Raw genomic sequence first — 24,866 nt, 5'->3', positions numbered from 1 at the left:
TTTTCAATTTCAATGCATTTACAGTGTAACTGTGTAGTGCTGAAGGACAGCAGTCCCACCCATTTTAAAAAGCGCGACAGGCTGGTTTTATTTTAACACGTAGATTTCTTTGTAGTAGTATGATATGGCCTGACATGACCAATCCTTGAAGACAAATCAAAATAACCACATACATTTAAACAATCCATTTCGTTATGTACTTCATTATAGAAACAGGATCAAGATGGAGGATGGAGGGGCAAGTCAATGCACCATGCAAATGCTATGTGAATCACCGTGTCCATTTGGATACAATGTGCTAATGGAACAGAACAGCAATTCCCAAACCACATGCTTTGTCACACTGGTGCGCAGTGAGAAGTAAAGGCTCCTCTTAGTCCACAGCAACTATCACTAGGGCAGGAATGGAGAACTTGCAACCCTGCAAATTTTGTTGGGTTCCAATTCCCATCAACAGCTAGCCAGCATCAGCGCTTAGGAATGAGGGGAGCTTTATTCCAGCAGCATCTGAATGAAGTTCCCCAACCCTGCACTAAGGAGACTGTGTTTCTGTATGATGCCCTGTTCTGGCCTTGGTTCCTTCTTAGCAGCATTAGCAATCTGCAGGCAATCTGCTCTCTTACTGTATTCTGTTAAGATTCACTCACTTTCAACAAAGCAGTTACCTGCTCTCAAGAGATGCTTGTCCCTGCTTCTATGCATGGGACACCAACCTGATAAGTTTTCCAGGAGGTACGCTCAGAACAAAAACATACAGAAAGGCAGGACCCTCCAAGTCCACAGCACCAATTCGCCAAATGCAATTCTTACCTTCACAATAAACCCTTTTTGGATATATGTGTGTCTCCAACTTAAACTCAAAAATTTAAGTGTACGTCAGCTATCAGAGGTTTGGGAAATACCGCTGTAGAATGCCTTCTTTCAGGCAGGAGTCTATTCAGCAAAAAAAAAAGTATGTCTACCGAAACCCAATTGCGTACGTTTTTTAGCATAAACGTGTTTGGGGTCCCTGCATAGCATTCAGACTACTTGAAGGCCAAAATGCTATATATACTTGGAAGCAAGTCCAGTTAACTCAGCGAGTTTTACTTCAGATTACATAGGCACTGGAGTTCCTCCTTTTAAGACCTGTTGCTAAATATTCTGAGTAAGTTTTAACCCTGGTAATTTAAGGTGTCCCTCCAAAAATATTAAATGAAACAAATGGATTTTTAGAAGATTAAATTATATGCTCCATGTTAAATTCTGTGGTAAAGGGACTCCTGACCGTTAGGTCCAGTCGTGGACGACAAAGCATGAAATCACAGGTTGTTTCCTGTGTTATGCATACTCATCATGAAAAATAATGAAAACTACATGTAGACTATCGTATCTGATTATCACATTGTTTATTTCACTGAACGTGTGAGCAGCACTACATGTATGTGATTGTCACCCATTACTATCTAGACATGTTTTTGTGTTTTGCATTTGGGGAATTTGTAGTACTTGGAACAATCTTCAGTGTGAAAACTAATAGCCACTGCATGCTTCTCTTTATAAAATGGTTGCAACCATTTCAGCTTGGAGCATCATAAAATTTGTCCCTAAATCCTGGCTCTTGAGGCTGCTCAATTGTTCATCTGAATTCCTAAAACTTATGTGCCTTTAGATTCTTCAAGGTATTTCTTTTGGCAGGGGTATTTTAACCTACGTGCGTAAATATTGACTGCTTCTGCTGAATAGGATCCTGTTGTGATAGATGGACAAACAATGATGCACACACAAAATCTGAAAAGCCTTACCACCAGACTGTGGATTAGCAGACTGTGATCCTGAACAAGTGTAAAGGCAGGAGTAGGGTAAGGGTATAAAATCCATGAATAGGGAGGGAGCAGAGCAGATTAACAATGGATGGCAAATGGAAATAAAAAGGCTTTAGTCAGTTCACATAAAAGAGGGGGGGAATGCAACAAGAGGGTTAGCGCAAAAAGCAGTGCATTTTCATAGCCTCCACCAGGCTCAGGTGCTTATATACGAAGCAGACAAAACAGAAGCTGCAAAATTACAGTTCTTCAGCTCTCGAACAAAGAACTGCACTGCGTTCATAAATTCATCAGTAAATTTAATTGAAACACTGGATTGAGATCATTGGATATCTTCACTCCAAGTAAATTTTAAGTGCAAGCTTTAATAGCTGAAGAAACGGTAACAGGTTCTTCAATTTGGATAATACAATGAAGGAAAAGCAAAATGGGGTGGGTTAAGAAGAGGGGAAAGATACAAAAAAATTGTATCTGGCATGCATGCAGAAGTTGTAAAGGAACAACCAAAGATGAGTGCCCGACTACAAGAATTTCAAAGCAGCATTTGTAACATCTACATGCCCCTGGCCTTACTTTTATATTTATGTCATTGTGTGTATGGAAAGACAACCAGAGAGGGAAAGCCCACCACCACACCTTAGTGCTGGCTTTCATGTAATCTTCATGAAATAGTTGAAGAATACCACGCAGACTTGGGTCAACATCTTCATTACTGCTCTAGTTCTTTTCAAAGATTCCACAACGGACCCACAAGATTAAATGGTTGCTGGCCACAAAACAAACCCGCCATGATTAAATGGGGATTCCACCATGCTATTGCAGGCCCATCCCAATAGTTAAAGAATATGAAATGACAGCTATGGGGACACAGGTGAAGATTTGTTTACGGCAGAGATTTTCAAACTTTTGTTTTCAGGTGGATGACTTGAGAAATCTCTGTGCTGAGCTCCGTTCACGATGCAGAACAGTGGGCGCAAACACATACACCCAACACTCCTCTAACGGCAAGGCTAGGGAACATGTGTAACCACAGATGTTGCTGGACTACAGCTTCCATTATCCCTGATCAGTAGGCCATGTTGGCTGGGGCTGCTGGGAACTGGAGTCCAACAACATCAGGCAGGCCACCCTGTGATAGGAGAAAGTTGATAGTGGTAGCAAACTGTCTTTGAGAAAGGTTGTCCGCCATTACTGATCTAGTTATGAGGAATGACAAGCTTTCACGGTCTGCCAGAGTGATAGGAATATTTAATTATTATCACTACTGAAGGTTCTCAACTGCAGAACTGCATGGTGAAAAGAAATACACTTTCAATACCCTCAAAATCCATTGCCACTGAAAAACCTATGTGGCTTTCACTCCTTCATTTATAATATTCCAGATAGACAGACATTTAATGGCAAATCAACACAGACCATTTTAGAAACAACCATCTGAAATCCTAAAACATTTCATTTAGAGTAAATTGATGAGTAGCAATAATAAAGCTTATGCACGTAAATTGTTTCAAATATTAAAAATAGTGTCTTCTTGGATTTTTAGGCAGCTTCCCAGTTCAAAGTTACTTTTATCATACTTTGCCCATTTTAGTTATTTATACAATTGAAATACATATTATAATCACATATCTAACTTTCCTTAAAGTTTTAAATATGATTTTATACACCAACATCCTTGAATGTTCCATAATGTTTATAAAGGACTATCCACAAATAATTTAAGCAAGATGGTTAGATTAAAAGCTTACAAGTTTATCTTCTTGTAAGATGCCTGCTTATTTTTATTTAACAAAAATTATATACTACTTGACTGTAGTAAAAACTCTAAGCAGTTACAAGAAATAATAGTTAAACACAGCTAACAATATTTAAAAATAATTAACTATAAAAAGGACAAAACACATGAACTGCCCTGAGACCACTGGGTATAGGATGGTTAATTAATTAATTAATTAATTAAACAAGCAATAATAACAACAAACAATAACAACAATCAATATTTATGTGTCTGGGTGGGCTTGCCAAAACCATAATACAGTATTTTAATTATGTACCAAAAATTGTATAGTGAACCTGGCCTGATTTCAATAGGCAGAGAGTTCCAAACTGTAGGTGCTGTCACACTCAAAGATCAGTTTCTTATAACTGTGGAACAGGTAATATGTGCCACCTGTAATGGTGCCAATTCTGCAGATCAAAGTGGCTGGGTGGGCCCATAGGGGGCAAGGCGATCCTGCAAGTAAACTGGTCCAAAGCCTTAAGGGCTTTATATAATAATAGTTAAGGGGACGCGGGTGGCGCTGTGGTCTAAACCACTGAGCCTAGGGCTTGCCGATCGGAAGGTCGGTGGTTTGAATCCCACAACGGGGTGAGCTCCTGTCGCTGGGTCCCTGCTCCTGCCAACCTAGCAGTTCAAAAGCACATCAAAGTGCAAGTAGATAAATAGGTACTGCTCCGTCGGGAAGGTAAACAGCGTTTCTGTGCACTGCTCTGGTTCGCCAGAAGGGGCTTACTCATGCTGGCCACATGACCCGGAAGGTGTCTGCAGACAAACGCAGGCTCCCTCGGCCTATAGAGCGAGATGAGCGCTGCAACCCCAGAGTCGTCCGCGACTGGACCTTACAGTCAGGGGTACCTTCACCTTTATAATAATAGTTACACCATGAACTGATCCCAGTAACAAATTGGAAACCAGTGCAGATATCTGAGCACAGGTGCTATATGCTGACAGTGCCCCACTCCTGCTGTAGCATCCTGCACTAACTGCAGTTTCCGGATCAAGCATAAGAGAAGCCCCACAAAGAGCGCGTTGCAGTTATCCTCAACTGCTGTGGTCAAGGTCTCCCAGCTCAGGGACGTTAGAAGCTGTTATACAAAATGCAGCTGGAAAATGTGCTTCTAGATTCTGAGGCTACATGGGTCTCCAATGACAGAGTTAGATCTGGAAGCACCTTGAGCCTGTGTACCTGCACATTCAGGGCTGAGTGCCACTGCATTTAGACCAATTTATTTGAGAGAGGAACCACTCATCCCTAGTGACTGTCAAGATTGAAGCTCAGCAAAATGGTTAGATCATTGCCTCTTTCGAGGTAGCAGGGACTATTCTGCTCTGGAACCAACCGAGCAACAACCTCTCCCGGGGTTATATGTTAAGTCTCTAGCAATTTTGTTTTATATTTACATTATCCTAACCATATTGTTTTTATTCTGCAATTAATGAGCAATACTGCGGTTATATACACAAAATGGGTACATGCACTTAATTTATCAACTGCAGTCTATGTAAGCTCATGCTATAATAAACCGGCTAGTCTCAGAATGAGAATACTGCATAAATAAAATGTGACAGCACTGTCACTTAAAGTATTAGTTTTTCATTAGCTACCACATATTGAGATCCCTTTGCATACATGTCTGCAATAGTACTAGGGGCTTATCGCACATTATGCAGCAGCAATGCCAGGTTTGTCATTGGTCACATTTGGATCATCAAAATTTGCTTAATAAGCAGAGATGTGTGTGAGCTTTAGGCACATCTGCACGCCTTTGTGCAAACAAGCCTGGCTTGTATGGAAGCCACTAACCATAGCTCCCAGTACTAATGTAACAATAAACTATGACTAATTGCAGCTTCCTGCAGGTGCCTGAAGCTCATGCATATCTTGGCTTATTAAGCTGAGACTCACTGTCCAAATGTGGGCATTGAATATATAATTAACAAAAAGCTACACTTAATTGAAGCTCTATAATTAGTATAATTCAGCTTGCAAACATGCCTATCATAATCACCAACACTTTGTGCAAATGTAAGACATGGGGTAGCTAGTGAGTGACGTAATTCATAAAGTTTCCATAATCTGATGATTTGCTATGAGCTCAGAAGCGAAGCCAACTCTTAAAATCCATTAGCATTAAAGTGATGAAGATACGCCTTCTAGCACTGTGAGTGCAAGATTTTGCAAAAACATGGGGCCAATAGCTGCCATTGCAGGACACAGCAAATGAAACTGTTTTGTCTTGTTGCATTGAGCTTATCTCTATCACAATGATCTCTTCTTGCTTACATTATTGGGCTACAGTTAGCTTCGCCGTGTGCAATTTTTATATCTCATAGAACACACCATTTGTATGCTATATTAAACCCTTAAAGCAGAGTGTTAAGACTGAATTCCAAACCCACACAACATATTATTTACAATGCCAAAAGAAAGGGCTTCGAATGGAAAGAAAAACAGAGGCACATTCTAAATCCACATAATTAACATTAGGGAATTAACCCTTTAAGCAATCTCCTGGAATGAAATAGAGCAATTATTAAAGTACACCAATAAGAGTCTTCTTTCATATACATAAAGTCCCAGGCACCTGCAGGTGATGGGCAGTTGCAAATATTTGCATTAAAAATGACAACAATTTAATCATAATACAGTACTCAGCTCTCTGTTATTTTTATCACACTTTGCCTCTACTGCAGCTAGGGAGAGTCTGATATAGTTTTCTAATTTCTGTTTCTATGCTAATAAAATTGCCTTTATTGTCTTTATAGGGACATTTGCCCACATACTCTAGGGTATTCCTCATTTGTATATTATCTTCTATGGGTATCCAAAAACACTGGCAATATTTCCTCTACATTTGTGAAGTGGAGAAAAACCTCACTGAACTATGCCCCTACACCTTTGGAATTTACATCCATCAATATCTACAGGTTACACTTCTCAGGTAGGCAGGGGAAAATAAATGGGCTGCAGTAGGTGTGTAGTAAACATTCCTTATGGTGTAAGAAATGCAGGGATGACAACCCCTTATCTTTCTTCCCTGGTGCTAAAGTGAGAGTATGGGTGCATCTTGTTATTGAGCTGAGATCAATGTTGTATAGCCTTTTTCCAACACCAGTATTTGAAAATCAAGCTGATAACAGTCACATTAAACCTAAAGCAACCCAAACTCGATGTTAAAATGACAGGAAAAATCAGTGTCTCATTAAGTAAATGACCATTTAATAATGAAACAAAATCTAGTTGTCTCTCTCATCCTATACACGCTGCATATATTTTCTATGGCATCATGAACATAAACTATCAATTCACTCTTTATTCTCTGCATTAAAATCTGCAATTATGACACTGTTTCACGATGCACCTTCATTTGTAAGGTCTCCATATAGTCTAATCACAATCCCTAATCACAGGAATAATTTCACAATCCCTAATCACAGGAATAATTTCTTAGTGGTTTTTTTTTAAAGTAAATTTTCATTTTAATATCTTGTTCAAAATAACACCACACGGACTATAAGAGACTCCAAAAGCATGCAGACTACTGACCCGAAACACTGAAACACTGAAAAAAAAAATACCTTCATTTTTGTCTGGCGATGATGAACCTATGGCACAGAACAACAACTCAGTATGTAGTGTTTTTTAATATATATATATACTTGACCATATCCTTTGGTCAATGATTGTACACTATGCATATGGCTTAATCTTATTAAGAGAGTAAGAACGACAACATAGAAATACATACGCTGAGACTGAGACACAACTTTTGTTCGACTACGGCCTCTGGAATCCGTCTTTGAGTTTCCCATGCCAATAGAGGGTGCTGAAAGCTTGGTCCGCACACGTCCTATAAAGCGAAACAACAAGAAACAAGCAACACATAGCACAAGTATTAGAGAAATATTTCCGTCACCTGAAGAGATACATTAAAGCAATAAGACTGTTGCTCTAAGAAGCTATTTTACAGTTAGAGGATGAAATGCTAAAAAAGACAGACTAGTGCAGATGCTCCAGTCGCAACTTCTCAGTACACCAGAGAATGGCAGAAACGTAAACTTCAAAAGGGAATGCAGAGTGCAAAATTTTGCCAGTGTCTTGCTGTGATTCTGAAGATGTAATATAATAAACCACAATGTTCGCAGGCTTTCCCATGACCCTGTCTCCCTTTTCCTAGTTTAAATACTTTTGGTTGTATGCAGTGGTACTGCTAAGCTGACATCAGGAGGAGGAGGGAAGCAATTCTGAGTATTTCTCCCTCCCCTCTACAGTCCCCACAACCCCTAAATTTGCTCCAGAGAGTTGGAGAAACACCAAATCCTATTCTCCATACTTAAGATGGATGTGTATTTCTTTTCTCTCAAAGAGCTAAGATTAAAACAGCTCTGAAACTATCCAGTCAATAGGTCTGCACTGAAGAGTTAGCAGGATGGATTTGAGATGGCAGAGGCATGGGGCTCTCCAGGTGGTTTTGGAGTCTACCTTCCATCAGCCCCCAGGCAGCATGGCCAATGGTCAGAAATGACAGGAGTTGTAGTCCTGCAACATCTGGAGGACAAGGGGTTCCCCATGCCTGAGTTAGCAGGATGCTTAGGGTTAAAGAGGGGGAAAATACATTTTGGTTCCTAATATCCCATTACTCTAGCAGTGGTTCTTAACCCAAGGTTCATAAAAACAATGGTCCCCATGGGGTCCGTGAATCTGGCGCACACACAGAAAAAAGATTCTTCCAATGCAAATAAAATAAATTGCATGTACATTTTCCTCTTAATTTATCAATTTGTATTTTTCTAGGGAGGAGGTCCATAGCTTTTATTAGGTTCTCAAAGGTTCTCATGTCCCCCCCCAAAAAAGGTTAAGAACCACTGCTCCAGCATTTAAGAATTCCTAATGGTAGATATTGCTGAATATTAAAATAGAACCCAGAAGAAAAGTAGAAAGTTCAGTAAAATTCAGTGTATAATCTCATTCAATATAGTTCTCATACTTTTTTGGCTCCCTAAAGAAAGATTTATTCATCAAGTAGAGAAATAAGCTCACAGAAAGTCTAGAAGCGTTATTTCCTTAGCTACTAGAAAACAATGTTTTATTAATGTTAAGTTTATTATGCACAAACAGGTTTGGCTAAATTCAACACAATAACACCCATGCAGTGACAGTATCTCTGCCATCCATTGTAATGGTTAGATGGTGCTTAAATGCACAAAGACCTTGACCTGTACAAGGCAGGAATACAGAGTGCCACCATTTTGGTAAGATGCAAAAGGACCAGAAAGACATGATCCAGCTTCCACTGCAATAATAATGATGAAAATTCAAATCCACATGGCAATCATCCTCATTTTTATGTGAATCAATATATTTGCTTATTGGTGCTAAACGTAGGGTTGGAATACTGGTCAACTGAACAGTCATGTTCACCTGTTTGAATATTGGTCAAATATTGTCAAATATTTCAAGAATGCCATTGTAGATTAATATTTTTATGTCATGAGGGTGTGATTCATTAGCAAGGGCAGGAGTGAGGGCATCTTAACCCCTAGCCTTGCTGCAGTTAGAGGCAAACAACAAAAAACTTTCCCACTGAATACATATTGTAACTGCAGGTATCTTCAAGCAGGAACACAAGTAGCTATCAGTGGCAAAGGCCATTGCTTAATGGGTATACTGTTTAGCTAGGATCAAGGAGACCCAGATTCCCTCAGTCATGAAGCTCATTAGGAGATGTTAGGTCAGTTGCACAACTCAGTCTAAACTACCTAACAGAGGTATTGTGTGGATACAGTTAATATACAGTCTTGAGCTCCTTGCAGGAAAAGACAGAGTAAAATGTAGCAAAATTAATCATAATTTTCCATCTTTAAAAAGTCAGTGTCACTGTTTAGTGTTGGGACATACTGCAATTACAAAACAAAGGTAAGCACAGTATTAAACTTTTTGATGAACATCATTTTTGCATTCTCGTAAAGTTAATGTTTTAAAGACCATTTGACAATACTTGACCACAGCTTGAAGGACCAACCTGAGCTATGTATTTACTTGATTTCCAAGAGAAATTTCAAGTCCAAATAAATAGTAGCACCTGCTTCCCCAAAGCATGAGAATGCCTGTCTAGCATGTTGAAATTTCCACCCAAAAACTTTGCACATCTAAAATAAAATGGGTATCAATACATTTTTACTGTGAATGGTTACTTGGAAAAAATATAAAATAAAACACAATATTTTGCAAATAAATATTGCAGCAACAAAACATTATTAGGCAAGCCAACTAATGAATTAACCCTGAAGGTCACATGGGGGACTATATACTCTGTACAATGCTGTTGTTTGTGATAATGAAAATATAAGATGAAAGCATTTGATTTTTAGCAGAAGCTTCATTCTCTTACCATCCTCAGAAGCTGTTCCTAAATGGGAAAAATGTTAAACAATGACATTCCAAGCAGATTTTTTGTATTTGGTAAGCAATCACTCTTTGGCTTCGTAAATGTGTATATATTAAAAAGTGTATTATATGAGATTAAATTCTAGTCCATTAAATATTTTTTGATTAGAAGCTACATTCTTTGTCTGATGAAAAGTTCTGTATTGCACCTATCCACCACCAGTTATAACTGCTAAAATTACTTTTTGACATAGCTGTACAAACAGATCTGGCACAATGTGCAGAAACAGGTAAACTTTCAGAAACATTCACACAACTAAATCCAAAACAAGATTCAAAACTAGCTTTCCTTTAGTAGGCAGTCTTGAAAGCCATGAACATCAAATCAGAGCAATATTTTCAAACTAAGGGCATTCTGAACAGTCTAATCTTATGAAATCCAGCATAGAGACTGATATCCAACGAAGTCATGCTTAGAACAGAGCCAATGAAATTACTGGACTTAAATACAGTACTTAAGTCCATTGATTTCAGTGAGTCTTCTCCCATGACTTGGCTGAATCGCACCCAAATAAATTAATTGTGGCTGAGTCAGTAAGGGGTAGTTCAAAGGGGCCTGATCAAGGTATGATGCAAACATTATTGAATTAAGCTGCAAAGTACTCTCTTTCTAGAACCACTGTCCAACAAGAGGATACAGAGGCATTAAGAATGACAAATGTGGGAAATGATATACAGTCGTACCTTGGAAGTCAAACAACTTAGTTCCTGAACGTCGCAAACCCAGAAGTGACCGCTCCAGTTTGCGAACTATTTTTGGAAGCTGACTATCCAACGGGGCTTCCGATTGGTTGCAGGAGCTTCCTTCAGCCAATCGGAAGCCGTGATTTGGTTTTCGAACGTTTTGGAAGTCGAATGGACTTCCGGAATGGATTCCGTTCAACTTCCAAGGTACAACTGTATAATGAATTGAAAAAGATTTTCAGAATAACTTTTGTTTAAAAAAACAACCCAGAATTTTTCATTTTGGGAATTATAGGGGGGAAACGAGTTAAGACTCTATAGATTTTTTTTCATGTGTGAGACTACAGTGGCAAGAATGTTATTTGCCCAAAAATGGAAAGAAGAAAAAGTCTTGACAAAACAAGAATGGATACAGAAACTTATGGAATATGCAGAAATGGCAAAATTTACCAAAAAAAAATAAGAAATCAAGATAACAAACTTTTTATAAAAGAATGGAAATGGTTTATTGAATATTTACAAACAAACAGTAAACAGATAAGAACACTGACATGATTATTGCAATAACCTGCAGTTTTATAAGAGTATATATTTAAAATAGATGAATAAATGAATATGTTAAGTTAATTTGGAATATGAAGGAAAAATAAATTGAAGGAACCACAGAAAAAGGGGGAAGGAAGAACATTTTGAAATGTTAAAATGATTGTAAAACTACTGAAATGTGTATAACTGAAAATCATAAATAATATTTTTATTTTTAAAAAAGAATGTCAAATGTGCCAGCACTGTGTGTGCCACTGAGACTGAGATACTACTGGCTTGGCTCCAGTTACATTACTGCTACTCTAAGACCAATTCCAGAAGATATGAAAGCTTCAGAAGTGGTTTCTAATGGAACCCAACAAGCTGCTGAAATGGAACACAGAATTCTAGTGAGCATAATCAAACTACTGAGTTCCCTAAATTTGCAACCCAGAAATGCAAAATAACCAAGACTGTCTGTTACAGAAAGCAAAATATTAACACAACAAAAATGTAACTGTACTGTTCCTACTGATGAGTGTCTAGAAAATGAAGATTCATTGTTAATTTGAATGTCAGTAGCTAAAGTATTAAGAGAAGGTAGTTCAAAAACTGATCAGCCATATAAATACATATAATAGCAATGTTGTATTAGAAGTTGACAAACATAATTCAGACCTTGAGATTAATGTGCAATGCGTTAGTGAACAAATAACATTAGTCACCAATGAAATTAGTGTGCAAACATCTACTGTATTGTATGAACAGATTTCACAAGATTAATAGTCTAGAAATCAGACAAAACAGGGTCTTACCATCCATCTTGTCAGAAGTATCCTCTTTGTTGGAAGAGCAGGCAAAGAAACAGGGAAAACTTAGTGTGTTAGATAAACCGTGTTGACAAGAGAGCCAAAGAACATTCAGTAAGGAAACGAGAAAGTTTACAGACACTTGCATCTTTGTTAAACCTGAGAGCTATTTTTGAGGGCTTGAGGATGTGGCTGAGTGCTCTTAAACAGGGGCGTCTGCGAGGGCATTTAGTGGGGGAATTTGAGGGGGAAGCCCAGGGTACTGTCTCAAGAGACATGGAGGGTGAGGGAGCTGCTGCAATGACGTGCAACACCTGTACCATGCAAAAGTACATGCGTAGGAAGTGCAAATTGGTTGCCTTTCTGGAAGAGAAGGTATATCAACTCGAGGCCCACAGAGCCTAGGACTTCCCAATCAGAACGTCGGCGGTTTGAATCCCCGCAACGGGGTGAGCTCCTGTTGCTCAGTCCCAGCTCCTGCCAACCTAGCAGTTCGAATGCACGTCAAAGTGCAAGTAGATAAATAGGTACAGCTCCGGCAGGAAGGTAAATGGCGTTTCCGTGCGCTGCTCTGGTTCACCAGCAGCGGCTTGGTCATGCTGGCCACATGACCCGGAAGCTGGACGCCAGCTCCCTTGGTAATAAAGCGAGATGAGCGCCGCAACCCCAGAGTTGGTCACGACTGGACGTAATGGTCAGGCGTCCCTTTACCCTTTACCTTTTTACTTACTAAGTATGTGGTGGGGTTTCTACCTACGCTTGTCTCTTAAGTAATCTTTAAGGCAAGAAGAATCAGAGCAACATTCTCCCGGACCCAGGAGTGATTACTCCAATCTTTTTTTTTCCTGGCTAGATGTCAAGCTTGGGAAAGAGCAAGTGCCACCTAAGAAGCAATTTGGGTGCCAGCCAGGATCAGATGAGTGGCAAACTAACAAAGCTGCATTATAACAAGTATCAGCAAGACCCGGTATCATTTTCCTTCCCTTTCACTTGCATAAAATTGGGAATATTTAAACTTAAGTGTACATGATGCCACAGCTTTGCCAATGCAATACAAAAAATGTATAGTCCTCCAACTAAATATTTTCAACACTAAGCTGCTATTGGAGTGCACTTCCTCTACTTGGTAAAGCAAGAGGACCTTCCTTGTTAAACAACACAAATTATTCTGAATTTTAACAGTTTTTCATACATTAATATCTCATCTACCGTGCCTCTTTACTTATGTCTACCTTCATTGGTATAATCAGAATTGTTGAGAATTTGAAATATGTTCTTATGCAAAAGATTTAACACCAACTTCCTGTATCATAGCAAAGGAGAAGGCAAATCAGGGGAGACCTCTTTTATTCCTGCTGCAGCCTGAAGCACTGCCACCATGCATGTTAGCCCATCCTTGCTTAACACCCAAAGTGTCCCTAATCATTAGGCATCACCCAAACTAGGGGGAGTGATGATTCTAGCAAACAACACTGAACATGGCTGATGGGACCAATGCCAGCGGAACATTCAAAATCACACTAGCTCTTTCTTAAAATAGCTCTATAAAATACACATTAGCTAGCCATACAAAACCTCTCAGCACACATTAGGTACAACAGCATCCTTGCAAAAGGATGGTGTTAGTAACACAATGAAGAAACAAACTACAACCAAGACACCAACAGTTCATCTTTCTGTTGCAGGAAACCAAAGCTGATACTGATCCTAAGCAGTGTTAGAAACTGAGATATGAAAGCTAGGAGCTAAATGGCACCTTAAACCTGGGTTATGGGTGCAACAACAGAATGTCTAGGCACACTTCTTTAATAATAAGAATACAAAGCTGAAAATGAATGAACTGCAGCTAAAATATTAGGTTCATTTTTCACATGGTCTAGTCCTTCCCCTGCCCCCCCTAATATTCTCCAGTCTTCAGAGAGTGGCTGGAAGTGGGGAGGCAGAAAAAGGTCCTCCTTTCCTTCCACTCTGTAGTTTTAATCTGAAATCTTAGGCGCAGTACTGCGCCCAGGGCTCAGAAACAGCTCACACTAATGAAATTCTCTGTCGCAAAATGTACCTAGAACAATGTGAGTTTCAAGCACTGATCCTAAGCATGTTTACTCTCAGTAAGTCCTAACCAAGTCCATTCACAATTGCTCCTCAGAAAATAATCTTAGGATTGAAGTTTAAGTACTCTCAATGCTAGAATGACCTTTTCACCAGTACCCCCCCCCCAACAAACCACAGAGAAGTGAACAAATAGGTGATTTAATTGAACCACTAATAACCAACTAGGCAACAACAGCCTTTCGGTTTACAAAGCTGGGTGTCTCATAAACATCACTGCAAGGGCACACACAAAAAACGTATTTAAATTCACAGAGAAATCCAATAAGCAGCTTATTAGATCATTAAACAGATTCCCTCACCTAGTGAAGCATATGATCCTGGAGGTAGACCAGCGGCTGCTAAACGGCCAGCTCCCGTTGGCTGACCAGCAGCATGACGTGCCTTCGCTCCGGCGGCAGCATTGACATCTATGTCGCTGCGAGATCTCTGCAGCATTCCTGGGCTTGGAACAGACTTGGTAGTTCCTGCAACTGGCATTAAAGGTAATGAAACTGCATATATCATGTATTCCTTCTTATTAAGCGTACAGTTGTTCTTGCTCAATAAATTAATTGTGCACCGTCTTTTAAAAAGATGCTACTTCTAGAACTTCCAAAGAGAGTTTTAGTCTAGTACAGGCATGTCTAAAGTCTGTTTCAGGGGCCTAATCCAGCCCACTGGTCAGTTTAATCCGGCCTCTGTGGCAGTGTATTTCCTGGGGTAAAATCCTAAAAAAACAACAACCCCGCAACAACTTCAATCCTAAAAACAGCTCAACAACTTGGGGGTAAAATCATTTTAAAAACTCAACAACTTCAATCTTTGGTCGGCCCTCACGGCCCTTCACTTCATCAAATCTGGCCCTCTTTGAAAAAAGTTTGGACACCACTGGTCTAGTACATTTAATACACAAAGAATTACCTCTGCCAGCCATAGTTGTTGAACCGGATGTGGACCATTTTGATGCGAAGGGACGACTGAAACAAAGGCAACAGTTTTAGTACGGCATGTTATTAAACATTTTACAACACACTGAAGTATTCTTTCCCCTTCTTCGTTCTGTATGAATGAATATGTCTAGTGAATATGCAAATCTATTTTACTTGCTAACATCATCCTGCTATGGACCAGATAAGGCCTTTTTAAAGGTCTTAAAGAAGCCCGTACATTTTTATTGAGAACTTTAAACAAGCACTACTATATTTTTATACAAAGTTGTTAAGCTGCATATAAAAGGTGCAACTGGGTACTTTGAATACTTATGAAGAGTTCCTTTGGGTGCAGGTAGACTACATCAGGTGGGGCTTGAGCTCCACCAAGTGGTAACAGGCAGATTTTGCTGTGATGGCTTGCACCTGCAATACAAGATTGTGCCCTTCAGACTGGCGTTACCCCCAGTGTGTTCACCTCCATCTACAACAGATACTGTAGCTACACTTATCCAGGTGATCTTCTGTTCAGATTTCTGGCACAAGAAGACCTCCAAATCACACCAGCCTCCCTGAAAGATCTGTGGTTCTTGATCAATACCAACAAGAGAAGCCCTGGTAGACTTTGTTGTAGGAAACAAGGCCTTGTCTTCTATGGGTGGGCATCATCAGTGTTAAATGGGAATGTGGAGGTAGTCCTCCACCAGATTTACTGATGACAAGCTTGACTTGCTCTTCTACAAGCTTGGTTATTTTTCTCTTTAACAATACTTTCCCCCAGTTTTCCTGGGACAAATGTTAAACTGACTGACTTTTAATTAGAAGGTGCCTTGGATCCCTTTTTTAAAATCAGGTGTTGTCTTGGATACTATGCAGTTCTCAGATATGGAGGCTGATTTGAGGGACAAGTTAAATATGAAGATCAGCAATTTCACATTTGAATTATTTGGAAAACTCGCAGGTGATTGCCATCCGACTCCCAACGGTTTGTCAGTTTTTGTGTATTAGGCCCAGAACTTCATCTCTCATCACCACTCTTTGGCCTAAGTTCCTCAGATTCCCTCCCTACAAAAGTTAGCGCAGGCACTGGGAACTGCCCTTTCTTTCACTATGAAGACTATGAAGATGGAAGTAATTCATTCAGCTTCTCCATCTCCTTATCTTCCTTTAGCACACCTTTGAGTCTTCTGTAACCAAGGCTGAGATTTCTGCCTTGCAACAGTTGGATTTTCTGCTAATTCTCAAATTCCTGTGGAGAAGCACTGTGTTTTTGTCAAGACTCGAGAAGCAGGATCCATCTCCTGCCAAATTAGGACTGTTGAAGGAGGTGGAATACTAGAAAGGCTGTGTGACTCGACTAGAGCTTTAGAATGTTCAAAATTCGAAAACAGGAAATTCAGACGTGTTCAAGTCCTACCGGATGTAGTCTTACCTGCACAGAATGTAGATTTGCACTAAAAAGGGGCATCCCATCGAAAATAATACAAGGTGGGTCCATTTGCATTCAAGTGTGCATATTATTTATGCCTGTGAGTACTGACTCGGCAAACGGGGTAGATGTATGGGGTATGCTTTTGCACACAGATCTTATCTGGATTATTGTGAAGTTATTTTATGCTAAAATGACCCTTACTTGAGGCTTTCCTGTGAGCTGGAGGACGACCTGTCAGACTGTGGAAGTGATGCAATACTACCCGAATTCTTTAAGTATGTATGCAGGCTTCTTTGATAGGATGGCTCAAGGTTATTATACAACACCTCTGCTTCACCTGGAAAATGATTTCTTAGACCTAGGTAAGTCCTGCAAACAAATCACACAATATTTATTACAGGGGCATTGGATATCTAAGTATTAAAAAAAGAAATATACAAGCAATAATCCATCAACACCAATGAAGAATAAACTAGGAAATTTCTGATATTAAAATTTAATTGAGTAAAGTTTCACCATTCATCCCAAACCTATGTTGTCCAAGCACATATAGAATACAGAAATACTGTTGCTCCTTTAGATATAAATGAAATTCTTCCTCTTAGAAAGGCATCAATACTTTCTAGAGTAAAATATTTAAATGATCCCTGACTCTTACTTTCTTGCCTCCACTCTTGCTTCAGCATCAGCATCATGAATACCCTTTTTGATAGTTTCAACCAAGACTGCTGCATGCCTAAAAGAGAAAATCCAAGTCCAGCATTATATATAAAATACGCATATTGTTTTGTGAATAAGTTTAACTAAATGCTTCCCCCCGCCCAAATTCTATGTTAGTTCTTCTGTGAGGGCAATTTCCATAGCACCCATGAACCACCTTTCAAAAAACAACAAAGCACCACATCAAGATTATAAAGTGGCCAAAAAAATCGGAAGTAATCAGAATCTGCTTCTATGGTAAAGGAAGATACAACAAATCCTTTAGCACGATGTACAGAGGAGCTACTAATAAGCACAGTGACACTAGTTGTTGCTGCAACGAAACCACTGAATATGGTAACTTTGTTACAATAAGAAAAATGCTAGTCTTAGCAACTTTCATACATAACAGAAATAAAAATTTCTGCTTCTGTGCAGAGAACAGCACTTAACATTGTAACTGGAACTAGAAATATTGATTAGAATGGGTCACATACCTCCCCATGCTTGCTTTTGAGGAAATCTGCACCAAATTATCTATCTCTGTGCTATCTACTAAGACTGAAAAATTGCTATTTGAAATACTTCACTTAAGAGTCCATTTGTACAGACAACAGCCCAATTTGCACATTAACACTAAGCCACAATATGTTTAGCCAAAATGAGGCTGGTTTGAAAGTCTGAACTCTGACCAGCAGACTAACTGTGGAATGTTTTCTGGCAACACCCCACAAAGCAGAGCCATGATTAGTTGCTGACTTACAGACTGCGGCTTTAAAACTATAGTGTGTTTTATATCTCAGTTCAACCATGGCTTGTTTGAATGCCCCAACCAAGATGATCTCCAGGCTATATAGGAACAAGGTAAGAGTAGCTAGAAAACAAACCTAGTTTTGGAGAATCAAGCCAAGGTTTGCTTGCACATCTATGGGATGTCTCGCTGTTTGTTGTTCAAAAAACAGTTTGATCTAAAACTACTTAGTCTAAACTTTGAATGCTAGCCTCACTAACAACAACAAAACAGAATTGCCCCTCTAAATAAGTCAACATTATCTTATCTTCTAGGTTTTTTTAAAAAAGGGTCTGAAACAGCAAGTAGATCCAATTGTTAGGAGAATTTAACTATGTTTATACTTGTAATATTAAAGCAGAGGTTCATGTCAGCTATAAATCGTACCTTTCCAAGGAATGCGTTTGCCACTCTTGTAACAACAGGTCTAGAAATTCAAAAGAGCGCCTGAAAAAGACAAGGACTAAAGTCAGGGTTTGATTATTGCTGAGTCTAGGAATCTGGAGCTCCTATCAAGATGGTATGCATAGGAGAGTATTCAGAGCATATGCGTTGAAATTAATGGACCTAACTTAAGCCATGTCTACTGATTTCAATGGGTCACCTCTGAATAAAACTGTATTGAACAGCACCCACGCATTCACATAACAAAAACTGTCATAGAGATATCAAAATTTTCAAAAGGAAGGGGGTCCATGACTTGGCTTTTGAAAAGCTGCCTACAGTACTTAGCTAATTGGGAACCACTGTCTTAAGAAGCACTAAAACCACAGAGTATTAATCCCCAGTCCACATATATTTAATATGTCTCACAAAGCGCAATGTTTTTATTCATGAGTACTGAAAAAGGACTCATCCCACTGAATCCTATTGCGTATCAAAGGGGAAGTCTGTATTACTCTTTTGTCCTGTGATGTAGCTCTACTGCCTGCCCTAATAGGCTGGCTAGTCCATGACATTTACCATCATTAGGAAGAATTCTTCTTGGCAAGCATCACCACACTGTGCACATTCAGTCTAATTTTACTACTACTGTTGGAACTGGCTTCTGTTTATACAGGATTCAAGAGCAGCAGTAAAGCTGGCTGCTGTTTTGATACTTTCCCTCTGCCTTTTTGGTGCACTTGTTAATCCTAAATAAAAACATATACTCTGCTAACATCAAGAATGCAACTACGTGTGAGAACAGGACTTTTTTGAAATGCTGAATGCAATTAAAGATGATGTGTTCTACATCCACTCATCAAAAATGCAACCCAGACCCACTTGTAAATATATGACAAGTTTGTTCCTGGTCTTTGATTTGACTTTCCTTCATCTTATCTTCAAATTTATATCATCTTAGCAACATAAAGCAATAGAACCAGGAACACACAAACACCAAGCAAATAAAAATAAAAGACTTCATGCTGCAAATGGAGCTCTTATTGATTGATTGAATTTATATACTGCCCTATACCCGGAGGTCTCAGGGCGGTTCGCAAAACAAAAACAAAATATAAAACCACAAAATATAATCAAAATAAAAAGAACAACCCAAAAGCTGCTGCCCCCCAAAACCTCACATTGTAAAAGGGCATAGGATGTCAACCAAATTAACAAACGGCCTGGTTAATAAGGAACGTTTTTGCCTGGCACCTAAAGGTGTATAATGAAGGTGCCAGGTGAACTTCCCTGGGGAGAGCATTCCACAGACGAGGAGCCACTGCAGAGAAGGCCCCGTTCTCATGTTGACACCCTCCAGACCTCTCAAGGAGGAGGCACACAAAGAAGGGTCTCAGAAGATAATCTCAGGGTCCAGATGGGTTCATATTTAACATTTTAAGTTTTACAATGAATCCTATACATGTTGAAGTGCCACTGAGCCTAATGGAACGTACAACCAGGTAAGTGTGTAGAGAACTTCCGCCTTTATTGCGGGATTGTGACACTGCACAATAAGGTTTGCACTACATATCAGAGTTACAGCAGAGCCTAACTCCTGAAGATGAATCCCATTCATTTCCTAAAATCCTTTATTGAAATCAAGGAACATTATACTCATAAAGCTTGCTATTGATAAAAGCTCACCTCCTGACTGCAACAGATTTTGAGGTACAGTTGCTGGTTATTAAAGGTATGAGTCTGGGCACATGGGTATGCTGAAAAGAGAGTGAAAAAAAGCTATCACAAGGCATTCAATACTACTACTACTACTACTACTACTACTACTAATAATAATAATAATAAATAAACTCATAATAAATTTTATGTAGCATTAGATTCATAAGGTTGCAGTTCTATAGCATTTATCATTTTTGACACAAAGGTGCCTTTAAGCATAGGGCTCACAATTTTATTTAACTCAAAATTGAGCACAAAAATTAAGATAGAAACCCAGATGGTGGAATGCTGAAAAAAGTTTTAGGCTACATAATAGCTTCATCTTTTCTATCTCATATCCAATATGTAAATAAGGAACTAAAATTTCTGGAAAATATACAGTATGATGATATGATATAAAGAGGCCTCTGGCTGCCACAAATACTTCACATAAAGTAGCTTATTAGTTCACATAGGAAGAAGTACGTACTTATAGCCTTACTTGCCCATTGTTAATACAGTGGTGCCCCGCAAGACGAATGCCTCGCAAGACGAAAAACTCGCTAGACGAAAGGGTTTTGCGGTTTTTGAGCTGCTTCGCAAGACGAATTTCCCTATGGGCTTGCTTCGCAAGACAAAAACGTCTTGCAAGTTTGTTTCCTTTTTCTTAACACCGTTAATACAGTTGCGACTTGACTTCGAGGAACAACTCATAGAACGCAGTGTGGTAGCCTTTTTTGAGGTTTTTGGTGATTTTTGAAGCTTTTCCAAAACTTTTCCGACACTGTGCTTCGAAAGACGAAAAATTCGCTAGACGAAAAAACTCGCAGAACGAATTAATTTCGTCTTGCGAGGCACCACTGTATATGTTAATATGCCCAATTCAGAAGTGGACTTACATTGGAGCATACTTACACGAATGATAAATCTAATGGCTGCACACCCAGAAGTAGCCATAACTTTGGCGCTATTAGGAACCAGATTAAACAGAGTAGGCACAATGGATTCTGCGCCATGATCAAACTTGTTTCCCAGAACTGTTGAAAGATGGCTGGAAGGAATAGAGTAAAATTGGTTATCAAAACTAATTCAGCACTGATGACAGGAACTATAATTACTCTTTGTAAATAATAATAAAAACCTTTTCCCAACATGTTCCCAGCTTTGCATGTTACATTTAACATAGCCCATAAACATGCTTGGCTGGACCAGAACTTCAGTTTAAACCAGCTTTCAATTTCTAATGTCAATCAGCCAGATAGTCCTCCAATTGTCTTCCACAAATGTTTTTGAAGATGAAACACCCAGCTCTCTATGGCAAATCTGAAAACACAAACCACACTCCTAGATAGGAAAGCCATTTGTCTTGTGATTCATTTGAGCCAGCTGACTAATTGGATAGTTCATTATGCACCTCACCAAGGCAGACCAATAAATGTACATGGGAACTACTGTCACAGTCAAGCACTATAATTTCTCCCAGCTAATCATGCATAAGGATAAAAGTATCTTCAGCAGATGGCAATTATACAAGTGTCTTGTCCATTCACTTCATTTAAGGGATGCAATGAAAATCAGAAGAATAGTTATAATATAATAGCCTATTACAGGAAGCTATCATTTCCCCGCCACAACACACACATTTTCCTGGAATCCAGCCCCATGTAAAGCACTGCATTTATCCCAGTGGAGAGGAATCTCTGGCCTGTAGCTGTTAGGCCAACCAGGCTTCCCCATTTGGCCTGCGAGGCCAGCTCAGCCAAACCACACCTGCCTTTGCAGCCACTGAGTGCTGTCTGAATTCAGTGCCTTACCCTGTTCCACTGCTTTCAGCAGCCACTGGATTCACTCAGTAACTCCCAATCTTGTCCAAGTATATCTGACCCCTTCCAAAACAATGAGGTGGAAAAATTCAAAAGGAAGAATTGGGCTTGAATTCGAACTGGGCTCAAAAGGAAGAACTGGGAGCAACCACCCTGATTCAACCACCTGTCATATAACGCCAGGGAATCGATAGAATCCTCCTCCCATCTCGATCAAAATGTCTGCAGAAGGTTGGCTACTTTTGGATCTGGTCCTCCCACTGGATCCAGTTCCCCACCCGATTTAGTCATATGAAATTTTCCTCACTCTTTTTTATCCGTTAAAAAACCCTAGGACTAATATGGATGTACTATAGAACCATACTTTGGTCATCCGGCTGCAGGATCCTGCACAATATCCTGTCCCAAATGAAGGAAGGAATTGTCTGCAATTCTAAAGTCTACTCCAGCTCCTTTAACCACAATTCTAGGGGATCTATCACCCTCCAAGAACCAGATCCTACAGACATGTTAATATTCCTCATGCAGATTTATGTATCCATTCAGGTGCTTTTAAGAACAAAGCACGAGTACAGTTCATACAAAGAGGCTACTTGTTTGCAAACTGTTGTCTTATCTAGATGGTAGTAAGTAAACCTTAAATACTTTAGGTAACAGTGGGGGGTGCCACGGCAGCCACAAATTAAGCAATTTGTACTTACCGTATTTTTCGCACCATAGGACGCACCGGACAATAGGACGCACCTTGTTTTAGAGGGGGGAGAACAAGGGAAAAAAATTCTTCCGCTCTCTGCCCAGCGCCCCTTCAGTGAAGCGGCAGGAGGCGCTGCGCAGAGAGTGGGAGAATTTCCCCCCTCTTGTTTTCCCGCTCTAAAACAAGGTGCCGTTTAAGGTGCGTTCAGGCGGCTACCTTGGAAGCCTGGAGAGCGAGAGGGGTCGGTGCGCACCGACCCCTCTCGCTCTCCAGGCTTCAGGTTCCTTTCGACCTGCTCTTTGGGGCTGGCGGGGGGAAGCCCACCACCAGCCCCAAAGAGCAGGTCAGGGAGCAGCGGAAAGGGGCAGCGGAGAGGCTCCTGCCATAGGCGCGCGTCACCTCTCCAGCCGGGAGAGGGTCGCAGGGCTATGGCGTCTTCGCTCCATAGGACGCACACACATTTCCCCTTCATTTTTGAAGGGGGAAAAGTGTGTCCTATAGAGCGAAAAATACGGTAGGTATTTGACCATCAATAGTCTGTAAGAGGCCACAGAAAGCCCACAAAAACTCCTCCTCACTACCACCGTTCTCACCGTATGTGTGTAGACAGAGAGAGAGATAGGTTGACTGTAGTAGTGGAACCTCTAACTAGTTTACAAGAAATAATGACTACCATGCTTCTTTATAATAATGTGCATGCTCACATGCTTGCAGTCACGAAGCACAACTGATACATGAGATGTAGCCTGGAGGGTCTTGCTAAGATGTGGGCTCACAGCAACAGCATTTGTTTTACTTTTAGAAATCTCTTTAAATAAGGAGCTTCTCTTACAAAATGCTTCCCACAATGCTTTTGCCACAAGAGTCGCAAACATAAAACTGAAAGTGTGATTGATGTGAACGTATCGTATGCTTTAAAATAGAAAGCAAATCAAGTCTTATTATCAGCTCGAGATTTGGAACATTTAAGATTAGAAATAGCGGGGTGGCCTGTGTCTGCAGTTATTATCACTGCAGGGCATACCACAATAATTCTACTTTGGATGATCTAATGCATATTAATATTCTACAAAATGAATGCCTTTCTGCAGCATTGTTTATGGCTATATTTATACATTATATCCCTTTAATACAAGCTCTGCTCTAGCAGGAAAGTAATAATCTGCAAAATATGAGAACTACCACACCTCCAAAGGAACAAAAGGCATGCAGATGAATAATGTGTCCTGCAGTTGTGTTCTAAGCTCTTATTCATGTTTTATATCAGTTATGTTACTTATCATAATTATACAGATACGTAAAGCAATGCGACATTTCTACTGTATTTTCAATAAGGACTTCACTATTCAACTGATTAAACCACAACCAAGTACTGTAGTTTTGTATTATCAGTTTCCTTGGCAGATACTTACGCTACTGTAATGCATGCTTCTCTAACCACTTGTGATCTGAGGTCTTTAGCTGATAATTTAAATGCTCCATCCAACAGCCGTAAATGCTGGAAAAATCCGTCATACTGAGCAGCTCCAGCAACAAGTAATGACCGGACCTTCTTGAGCTGGGGGTGGGGTGTGGGATAAAGGGGGAAAAGAATTGGTTCATTTCTGATTCCAAACAGATAAATTTGACAATAAGCTACTGTTTGAGTCAAATAAATATGTACAATGTAATATTAAAAAGATATACCGCACTGGCTCGTTGATCCCAATCATGTTTATCATCTGACAAGATTTCTCTGATTTTATTTAACGTTTCTTCGAGTTCACGACTAGAATAAATCTGAAAAGAAAAGATGATGAGACTAAGACTGGGTTTTGAAGAACTCAAGTAATCAAGCCAAGCAGCATTCTAGAATGGTGGCAACCCTCTACTCTATGCGAGCGTTAAGGATAAGAGAGATAAGAATTAGCCGATAACTGGTTATTGTTTATGTTTCTGATGGGCAAAGTCCCTTTCCACTGCAATCCTGTGAGATGTGGTTTCATTTGCTGTTTGGCAGTACAAAGTAGACATAGTATTACTGGTGAGAAACATTAAAGTGCTCAAACTTCTTTAAAAAAATAAATCATCAGCATGTTTTGGACCCAAAATTTTAGTTATCTACTAGAAAAGTACCCTAACCATTCTGTTAAGTCCCCACACGCCCAAATATTAATCAATATAAAATCCAACCGCAGAAGTGAGAGGAAGTTAATGAAAATGTTCTGTTTGATAACAAAGGAGTGCACCTATATTAAGCTTAGAAAACACTATAAGGCAGATACATGGGTGCAAG

The 24,866-nt window shown here is 39.6% G+C and overlaps 1 protein-coding gene across 50 annotated transcripts in view; it reads right to left on the bottom strand.

The window, feature by feature from the left end:
* Positions 1–24,866, bottom strand: part of CLASP2 (cytoplasmic linker associated protein 2) — a 123,494-nt gene that overhangs the window by 37,133 nt on the left and 61,495 nt on the right. For 16 of the 50 annotated variants that reach the window (XM_083468683.1, XM_083468692.1, XM_083468731.1 and 13 more), the window contains exons 10-22: positions 24,278–24,370; positions 24,004–24,149; positions 20,990–21,125; positions 20,063–20,133; positions 18,380–18,439; positions 17,162–17,239; positions 16,705–16,872; positions 15,064–15,119; positions 14,463–14,633; positions 12,058–12,081; positions 9,978–9,995; positions 7,335–7,436; positions 7,165–7,191 (exon numbers count right to left, since the gene is read on the bottom strand). In XM_083468683.1, coding sequence (XP_083324809.1) covers positions 7,165–7,191; positions 7,335–7,436; positions 9,978–9,995; positions 12,058–12,081; positions 14,463–14,633; positions 15,064–15,119; positions 16,705–16,872; positions 17,162–17,239; positions 18,380–18,439; positions 20,063–20,133; positions 20,990–21,125; positions 24,004–24,149; positions 24,278–24,370 — 1,150 coding nt within the window. The remainder of the gene's footprint in view (positions 1–7,164; positions 7,192–7,334; positions 7,437–9,977; positions 9,996–12,057; positions 12,082–14,462; positions 14,634–15,063; positions 15,120–16,704; positions 16,873–17,161; positions 17,240–18,379; positions 18,440–20,062; positions 20,134–20,989; positions 21,126–24,003; positions 24,150–24,277; positions 24,371–24,866) is intronic. The other 34 variants (XM_083468702.1, XM_083468718.1, XM_083468711.1 and 31 more) reach the window with 5 other exon arrangements.

The sequence above is a fragment of the Podarcis liolepis genome, assembly GCF_965112155.1.
Source record: "Podarcis liolepis genome assembly, chromosome: 12".
In the NCBI taxonomy this organism is placed as follows: Eukaryota; Metazoa; Chordata; class Lepidosauria; order Squamata; family Lacertidae; genus Podarcis; species Podarcis liolepis.
Note: the sequence above shows the minus strand (reverse complement) of the source record. Positions and strands in the feature narration are given on the sequence as shown.